Source organism: Hordeum vulgare, chromosome 5H (assembly GCF_904849725.1).
Source record: "Hordeum vulgare subsp. vulgare chromosome 5H, MorexV3_pseudomolecules_assembly, whole genome shotgun sequence".
Classification (NCBI taxonomy): Eukaryota; Viridiplantae; Streptophyta; class Magnoliopsida; order Poales; family Poaceae; genus Hordeum; species Hordeum vulgare.
In genome coordinates, this window is record NC_058522.1 from 56,660,511 (window position 1) to 56,670,014 (window position 9,504).

The following is a 9,504-nucleotide window of genomic DNA, read 5'->3' on the forward strand; positions in this document are numbered from 1 at the left end:
TTGAAACAAGTCATATTTTTTTATATGAAGGAAACAAATCACTCTTTGGTTGGATGAGTTCTCTAGTCGATGGAACAATGCTTCTAGCACAAAATATTTTTTCTATTTGAAGGATATTGGTTTGGAAGCAAATATTAGAAACTAAGCTGGATGCAAATATTTAGTGTCATGCATCATGTTTCCTTGATCGGGAAGGATCAATCAACATACTCAGCGCATAATTAGTGGAAGATAGAGAAGTTAGCGGCCGGAGAGGACATGGTCCATGATCAGTTACGAGAAGCACCTAATTAACGGAGGAAAGAGACAACTCAACGCCTGACTCGTCCCTACTAGATCGGACAGATATCATGGTTTTAATCCTACGGTCAAGGTCTAGTCCGATAGAATACAACATATCAGTAGTCTGATGGCTAATGTTTCCCAACAACAAATGGACGATTCACGACCGTTCTGACGAATGGCTTCTTTCAGACTAGTGCTAGCAAGTGTTTTCCTTAGAAAAAACCCATAACATAACCTCTATTACAAGTATCTACTCTCATTAACGGACTTTGTTAAATCAGTGTGATCCCGGCGCTGCCGTTGTGCCGTGCGATTCGATTCGCGCCCATCCAATCCAGGCCGGCCGGCCAGGTTTCCTCCTCCTCGGCGACTCCGCCGCGCGCCGGCGCACAACTCCAGCCCCCGCGGACTCAGTTCCGCTCCAGCCAGACCCAAGAGCATGGTTCCTGCCGCCATGGCGGTCTCCGTCCCCTTCTGCCACGCCGTCCTGCCCTTCCCGGCCGCCGCCAGGGCCCCCTTGGCGCGCTCCCGAGGTGGGAGGCTGGGCCTCGCTTCGTGCTGCGGCGCCGGTCCTATCTCCGCCAACGCGGTGACCTGCGCGGCCCCAGTCGCCGGTGCCGCCCGCGTCGGCAGGAGGAGGTACTCTCGACCCGCTAATATTAATCGCTATGGTTAGTCTTACTCAAAGGCCGTGCCAACAATTCCAAACAGTCTCAGCTAAGAAGAGATGCGCAGTTAACTAGTACTAAAGCATGCGCCTGCATTTGATTTGTTTAGCTCCGAATAATTTGTGTAAATGGTAGTTTTGCCGTCTGGATTACCACCGGAGCTGAAGCCGTGAGCACTGCTGCAACATGTCAGCCTTCTACTGCTTGCTTGTGTGGTGTTTCATCGTGGCCAATGACACTCTTTGCATTCAACAGGTGCGAGCTCTTTGATCTCCATCGGCAGGTAGTTCCTTATGTTGATTCGTGGGGTTGGCAGAAGTCCATTGTTGAGAGGAGGAAAGCGTTGGTAGGCATAGACACTGACACAGATGAAGATCACTCGGACACCTTGATCGCGCTGCAACATCCACCGGTTTATACGTTGGGCAACGGCAACGATGAGAAGTACCTCAATTTCAATTTAGAAGATTCTCCTATTGAGATTCATCGTATCGATCGTGCTGGGCAGGTGACATATCATGGTCCTGGACAGGTATTTGCTACTTATATTAACTGTATTGTGGGTCTGAAAGTGTAGTCTATTGTTTCCAGTTTAGTTTTCTGCTTGAAGGTAGTTAAATCTGAATGAAGTAACCTAAGCTTCAAAGGTAAGTAAATAGAGAACAAATAAGGTTTTCCATAACCTTTTTGGTTTGATCAACCTATGAACATTTTGAAATAAGAACAAAATTGCTGACTTTCGAAATATTGAACACAAAATCTCAGTTATTCATGTTTCTTTTTGTAGCTCAACACTATATTTTCTTACAGTCAATTATTTTGCTTGCTTAGCTTGTTCTGTACCCGGTTCTCAATTTGCGGCATCAGAAGAAGGATCTTGTCTGGTACCAAAGGTCAATTGAAGGTGTGATCATTCGCGCTCTTCAGTCTGCATTCTCTATCAAGGCAGCAAGAATAGACGGCCTCACCGGTGTCTGGGTTGGTATGTTACTACTATCCTTTTGGATACTGCAAAGTGTTTGATCATGTTATCATGTACTCCCTCTGTAAACTAATATAAGACCGTTTAGATAGTATCTTTCTTAACTCGTACACTCTATTTCCATTCCAGGTGACCAGAAAGTTGCAGCTATTGGAATTATGTGCGCAAGATGGATAGTATATCATGGTCTAGCGCTAAATGTCACAACTGACCTAACCCCTTTCGAGCACATTGTTCCCTGTGGCATAAAGGGACGTAGCGTTGGGAGCATAAAGCAGATCTTACAAAAGGCTTCCAGCGGTAGAGAACTTAACGACGCAGAATTAATGGATATAGCTTATGAATCATTGATCAAAGAGTTTGCTGAGTTTTTCCAGCTCTCTCTGGAACCCAGCCCTGATTTGCTTCTTTAGCTGGATAACATCATCAATCAACTGAAGATTTTTTTTTTATTAGATCATCGAAACTGACTTCTGCGAAGAAGTCAAAAACAAATACAGAGCAGATAGCAGAGGCAAGTTTTTATTCAAAAGTGCAGCCTCCTTCAGTCCAGTGGTTGCAAAACTAGTGATCCGTGTGCAAGAACTCAAGCCTTTGATTCACCTGCAAGTCCAGCCATGGGAACCAACCATTCTCAGTAAATCTGTCTTGCGATTCTGGCCAGATGAAAAGAATTCAAGCAAACGCACGTCACCTTCTTTGGTGTTGGAAGTCGACCCTTCGGTGTCGACACCCGGCCACGCCTTGCAGGTGCAGTGCTTTCCTTTCTCGATGTCTTCATAGACGGAGGCGACATGCTTGCCGCACCCCTTCCAGGTGATCTTGCCGCATTTTTCGCACTCCACCTTGTAGCACATCCTGTGTTCTTCTTCTTCGGATGATCACCTAGCCCCCTGTTGGGAACTGTGGTATGCTGCTCTGGACTGGACTAGCTGGGTGTGTGTGCCTCCTTGGCTCTCCATGGATTCAGCATTTATAGGAACAACCAAGTGCGGATAAGCTCTATGTGGCCCAGTGCGGTTGGTGGAGGAAACGAAGTCCGGATAAGTTGTGCGATTCTGTAGCTTGTAAAACTGTTGGGTATTCCCAATGCTGCGGCGAATATCATTCACTTTGTAAAACTGTTAGGTGTTTCCAATGCTGTGGCGAATCTGATCCGGATGGGAACAACTCTGTGCTCCTTGTGCTGACCTTGTTGCAATGATCAAACCAAAGTTTGTGCTCTTGTGGCGATCTTGTCGCATTGGCCAAACCTAAGTTGCTGATTTCTATGGTGCTGTTTCCCATTCAAACATGTGAGTTGTTCTTGTGCTCGTAGTAGTGATACATGTGCAGCTGTACAGGTACTAGTACTACAACGATCATCATCATGGAAAACTTCACCCCCAAAAAATTGTTTAAGTTACATTTTTCATCTACTTTGTGTGCACGTGGGATGTAACTTGGCTACGCAAAGCGTGGCATGGAGCCGTTGGTCGACGGCGAGCTCCGGTCGCTGACCCAGACGTCCTGCACCGATACCGGCGACCGGGCTTTCCTTGCCGCGGCGTCCGGTCCATCGAGGCCCGCGTCGGCGATGCCGGAGTCTGGGGCGGCGTCCCTGATCCGGCACAGCTCGGCGGCCACCTCGCTCATGGACGGCCGGACGTCCTTGTCGAACGCCAGGCACCGGAATGCGAGCTCGCTGACGTGCCGGACCGACTCCATGACCCAGTCCTCGCCGTGGCGGAGGAGCGCCGGGTCGACGATCTCGTGGACCCTCCCCTTGCCGATCCGGTCGAGCGCGAGGCACGCCAGGTTGACCTCGTTGGCCGGCCGGCCGAAGTCGACGACCTTCATGGCGGTGATGAGCTCGAGCAGCACGACGCCGAAGCTGTACACGTCGCTCTTGTCGGAGAGGTGGAAGCTGTGGTGGTACTCCGGGTCGACGTACCCCGGCGTGCCCTGCGGCGCGGTGGAAACGTGCGAGCGCGAGGCGTCCTCGGCGCCCCGGGCGGCGCGGGAGAGGCCGAAGTCGGCGAGCTTGGCACGGAGGTCGGCGCCGAGGAGGATGTTGCCCGACTTGACGTCGCGGTGGAAGATGGGCGGGCGCGCGGCGTGCAGGTACGCGATGGCGGCCGCCGTGCCCGCCGCGACACCGAGCCGCGCGCGCCACGGCAGCGTGGGGTTGCCGTCGCCATCGCCGTCGCCGCCGCCGTGGAGGTGGTGGGAGAGGGTGCCGTTGGGGACGAGCTCGTAGACGAGGATGTGCTCGCCGCGGTCGAGGCAGCAGCCGAGGAGGCGGACCAGGTTGGGGTGGCTGAGCGAGGAGATGAGCCTGATCTCGTTGAGCAGCAGCGCCACCGCCCTGCCGCCGTCGTCGCCGTCGTCGTCGTGGCGGCACCGGAGGCGCTTGATGGCCACGAGCGCCGTCGAGTTCGCCGGGAGCCTGCCGACGTAGACCGTGCCGTAGGCGCCCGTGCCGAGCCGGTGCGTGTGGGAGAAGGAGTTGGTCGCGCGCGCCACCTCGTTGTACGAGTACACCGGCACGCCGCTCGACGTCGCCGCCTCCGACAGCAGCCGCATCGCCGCGAGCCTGCTCGACCCGTGCCTCCCCTTGCCGCCGGACCGCCGGCGCTGTGCCCAGCACAGCAGCAGGAGCACGCCGGCCGCCGCCGCCACGCCCACCACCACACCTGCTATCAACATACATACAATCGTCAGCGACGGCACAAGCTACTACTCAAGTTAGTACTCTAGTACGTAAATGCCACGTGGTGGTTTAACACGGAGTTAACTTTATTCACGAATGCACAGGTCAAGCCAAGCAGTAGAATTCTTGGTCAACATTTTTTAGCCTGGTCAGCAGTCAAGCATGCATAGCTGCTGCATAACGGCCTTGACCAGAAGCATCTGGACGTACCCATGGCGCCGTGCACGTATAATTGCATGACGACCAGGTCAGGAAACATTTTTACCTACAACGATGAAAGCCACCTTCTTCTTGGGAACCCGCTTAGCTGCACAGGGAAAACAGAAAACGTTGCATCAGTATGTAGCTATCATCATTTATATTCTGGGTCAGAAGTGTTCGGATCCAGCCATTTTCTGCCTTAGGCGATTCCCGTTTGTCATAATCATGTCAACGTCTTTGAAAAATCTCTTGTTCAAAGCTCTGCACAAAGTCTACAGATGTGAAATCAGAGAGATGGCGGCCCCATGTGCTCCATTATGCCTACTTTTGTGACTCAATTTATATTGCTGGATATTATTTTTACGATAGTACTATGTATTTCGATTGTTATAAAGTTTATATGTTTAAACCAAGACCTATATTCCTCTGTGTCTACTTTTGCGACGCAATGTTGCTATCGTTGGCTTTTATTTTATATTTATAATTATGATGTTGTAACCAGTGACAAAATATCACACAGTTAAAATACACCTTGCATATCTATCTTCAAATCTCTTTTTTCACGAATTAACTTCTATATGGTAGCATTAATGTAGCATCTGGACAGAAATGTATTGTAATTATGTCAATATAAGGGAATAGTACTCATTTTGATCGATCTAAACAGTTTCCCAAATTCTTAGTTGTCTGAAATACTGAAAAATCTCACCCGACTAGGAAATTGCACATTCTGAATTCTAGTGTAAATGCTAGGCAACGTTTGGTTCATAGGAGTGGCAAGGGTCATGCACGTGATGATGGTTTGGTTTTAATCAAGAGACCTAAAAAGGTAATTAAGAAATACAATTTTTTAGCACAACAAGGTATACAATTTAATTAAAAGAAGATATTATCAGATAACACTTGTGTGTACTCTTTAAAAGAAAGTGGAGTAGCCATCTAGTTTGTGTAAATCTTTTGTTTGATTTAAATAGTTTTTGCTAATTAAGGATGAAAACGGAGCAAAAGTATACGATTTTCCGGAGGAAAAATGGGAACAAAAAAAAACACAAATAAAAATTTGCAGGAAGGGGAAAATGATTTTTATGCAAAAACATGAACATAAACGAAATGGTATTTTCAACTAAGCAAACACGGGACATAACTTTCCGTTTCCATGTATGGGGTTTTCGTTTTTACGTTCCTACGATGCTTTTGCCCAACCACCAAACGACACGAACGAGAGCATGAGTTGAAAGCCATGTGATGCCCAACTTCTACTGCCACATACATGCATGTACTCAGTTAGACCGTATACATAATTGTTCAGAACTACTATAACACTATCTAAGTCGCTAGCATCTATTTTCGTAACCATGTTAACAGTTGATTAAGTTTGTTGGTTTGCTTTTGTTTTTCTTCATGGTTTAAGGTTTTTAAGTTCCCGTCAACATCCATTTCCGTTGCTGTGTTTGCTCTGTATTCATTATGTGTCCATTTTTGGTGGTATCTACTTCTTTATTCATTTCCGAAGTATCTATATTTATTTTCACTTTTTGCATCAATATATGAAGATAAATAGGGTAGCATCTAAATTCATTCATTTTCGCTCCATTTTCATTCCTACTGCTAATACACCAAGTAGGTTAAAGACTAAATTATGATTTAGATTTTCATTATGAACGGAATGAACGGAGCGAAAACGGTGCGAACGTTACTCAGCCTAGAAATGCACATTATGAACGGTGCAATTTTAGTGAACATGCTTGGCAATTTCCAGTTTGTACTTGGTTATATAAGAACAGAAGGGATTTCGACTTGATGATGGTTTGATTTTGATCCAAATACTAAAGGATGATTTAGATTTACTAAATTTTATTAAAAAAGGGATGATTAGATGACCCTTGTTTGAACTCCTTTTAAGTTTTAAGAACGTTGAGCAGCCTTCTAGTTTGAGTTGCTTGGCAATTTTTAGTTTATCTAGGTTATATAAGAACAAAAGGGACTTTTACTTGATGAGATGGTTTGATTTTCACTTTTTGAAACAATATATGAAGATAAATAGGGTAGCATCTAAATCCATTCGTTTCCGCTCCGTTTTCATTCCTACTGCTAATACACCTAGACCGAACGTTATTCAACCTAAAAATGCACATTATGATCGGTGCAATTCTAGTGAACATGCTTGGCAATTTTCAGTTTGTATTTGGTTATATAAGAACATAAGGGACTTGTACTTGATGATGATTTGATTTGATCCAAAGACTAAAGGATGATTTAAATTTACTAAAGTTTATTAAAAAAAGGGATGATTGGATGACCCTTGTTTGAACTCCTTTTAAGTTTTAAGAACGTGGAGTAGCCTTCTAGTTTGAGCTGCTTAGCAATTTTTAGTTTAACTACGTCATATAAGAACAGAAGGGACTTTTACTTGATGTGATGTTTGAATTTTTTTTAATTGGACTATGTCCTTTTTCATTATAAATGAACGGAAATACATAGTTTTCAGAAACATTCGAAGGAAGGGGGGAGCGAGTTCGAGCACTGCCCAGAAACCCACTACACTCGCCCGACATTTGTGACAAATGCCATGGGGGAAAGGATGATTAGATGACCCTTGTTTGAACTCCTTTTAAGTTTTAAGAACGTGGAGTAGCCGCCTAGTTTGAGTTGCCAAGTGTGAACTTTTTTTTTAAGGTCGCCAAGTGTGAACCAGGAGATTGGATTACGTCGCGCATGATTGATCGCGGGCACGACCCGCGTGTGCAGCTGACGTGGCGCACAGCGGCACCGGGACCCACCCAGTAACAGAACGCGGGATGTATCGTGGCCCGGCTCGTGTGGCCTGTGTATGTTTCGGGAATTTTTGGAAGCACTCAGAGTCAGAGGTCACACACACAGTCAAGACTCACCGCGGTAGCATCCGTCGCCGCCCGAGAAGCCGTCGCCCTCCATCCCCGCCGCACACGCGCACCGGTGCCCCGTCTCCCCGCCGGGCGTGTCCACGTCGGTGCACGTCGCGTTCGCCGCGCAGCGCTCGCCCGTGCCGTCGGCGCCGCACGTCCCGTTGAGCCACCACCCGAGCTCGGCCACGGCGAACTCCAGCGTGGCCGTCCCCTCCGCGGTGACCACGAACACCGTGGACGTCAGCACGTCGTCGCACCTCTGCTTCTCGACCTTCTCCCACCGCAGGAACTGGTCGTCGCGCTCGTGCGCCGTGGAGTTTGCCACGGAGAAGGCGACGCACGCCACGGCGGTGTCGTTGCCGTTGCCGACGCCGACGCACCGCGCCGTGCGGAGCAGCCTGGACATGACGTCCGCGGGCACGCTGCATGATCCGACGCCCGCCGACGCGTTGATCCCAGCGCAGCCGCCGCGGAGGAACAGGCCGGTGCGGGACGACACGGCGTAGTTGCGCCCGGAGAGCGCCCTCCTGGCCTCGGGGACGCTGCGGCTGCACGACGGCGGGAGGCCGACGACGATGGTGGAGGTGGTGGAGTTGAAGGATATCACGCGGTACGCGGTGCCGCTCTCCCCTATGTATGGGAGGATCGGCGTGGACACGCTGGCGTCGCAGGACAGTAGGATCGGGCAGCCGGGGGAGAAGCCGAAAGGGTAGGGGACGGTGGTGCTGCCGCACTGGCGGCTGCACCGGTCGCCGGGAGTTTCGGCGGCGGAGATGGTTTCATGGGGGAGCAAGACAGCAAGGAGCAGGACGACGAGACGGTGCATCTCTCGTATACGTACTTGGAGATTGTACTAACTAGAGCTTGTAAACTCAGGGAGATAGATAGAGAGAGAGATTTTGGTAGGTGCAGTTGCTTGTTTGAATGGGGCTGTAGGTGAGCCCGATTAGTCAGGGCAAAATGGTCAAGGAGAACAGTCATGAATACTGTTAACGTTTTCTTCGGAAGAAACATATTATATTATCACTAGCACTCCATGTAGCGGGCCCTATATCAGTAATGGACAGTTGATTTTCAACTATTTAGTGTAGCACGCAAATGAGCTTGAATTGAATACACACGTCTTTCGGCTCTGTCGTGGACTCCATGCAAATATTTTCGCCTTACGAAATCATCCGCCTAGCCAGCCGTTAAATTTAGCGTTAGGGGACGTATAATCTGGTGTTGCATTCAAAGCTGTAGGTGCTGTCCATGACAACATCAAGCATCGGTAAAAGCTTTATAGCAACCTCCAACAGCGAGACAAAGCTGTAATGGAGCACCGACGCCGCACGCAAAGCTTCATTGACGACCCGTCGAAGCTTCATTGCAGCTCCGACGAAGCTTCATTGACGCCTGATACGTCTTCATTGTATCTACTTTTCCAAACTCTTTTGTCTTTGTTTTTTACTCTAATTAGCATTATTTGAATGGAACTAACCTGGACTGACGCTGTTTTCAGCATAATTGCCATGGTGTTGTTTTCGTGCAGAAATAAAAGTTCTCGGAATGACCTGAAATCTTACGAGGATTTTTTGTGAAATATATAAAAAATATTGGCCCAAGAATTACCCGAAGATACGGAGCCACGGGCCCACGAGCCCAGGAGGCGTGCCCCCCTAGGGCGCGCCTCGCAGGCTCGTGATGCCTACGTGGCTCCGCAGCCTCCAACTCCGCCTCTATATAGTCTCTCTCGCCTAGAAAAAAATCAAGAGAGAAGAGTTCATCGCGTTTCAAGATACGGAGCCGCCG

At 48.7% G+C, this 9,504-nt stretch overlaps 2 protein-coding genes and 1 long non-coding RNA gene across 3 annotated transcripts; 2 read left to right on the plus strand and 1 right to left on the minus strand.

The window, feature by feature from the left end:
* Positions 1 to 481: 481 nt before the first annotated feature.
* Positions 482 to 3,206, plus strand: LOC123396497 (octanoyltransferase LIP2p2, chloroplastic-like). Its single transcript, XM_045091414.1, has 4 exons — positions 482 to 924; positions 1,209 to 1,485; positions 1,785 to 1,935; positions 2,065 to 3,206. Exons 1-4 carry the CDS (start codon positions 725 to 727, stop codon positions 2,346 to 2,348), a joined length of 912 nt encoding a protein of 303 aa, XP_044947349.1. The 5' UTR covers positions 482 to 724; the 3' UTR covers positions 2,349 to 3,206.
* Positions 2,366 to 8,772, minus strand: LOC123396496 (wall-associated receptor kinase-like 14). Its single transcript, XM_045091413.1, has 4 exons — positions 7,720 to 8,772; positions 4,893 to 4,934; positions 2,630 to 4,610; positions 2,366 to 2,538 (listed from the first exon to the last, which is right to left on the minus strand). Exons 1-3 carry the CDS (start codon positions 8,537 to 8,539, stop codon positions 3,382 to 3,384), a joined length of 2,091 nt encoding a protein of 696 aa, XP_044947348.1. The 5' UTR covers positions 8,540 to 8,772; the 3' UTR covers positions 2,366 to 2,538; positions 2,630 to 3,381.
* Positions 4,573 to 5,247, plus strand: LOC123396499. The gene is made up of 2 exons (XR_006609914.1): positions 4,573 to 4,661; positions 4,732 to 5,247. It is a non-coding gene; the product is annotated as an uncharacterized LOC123396499 (long non-coding RNA).
* Positions 8,773 to 9,504: the final 732 nt, after the last annotated feature.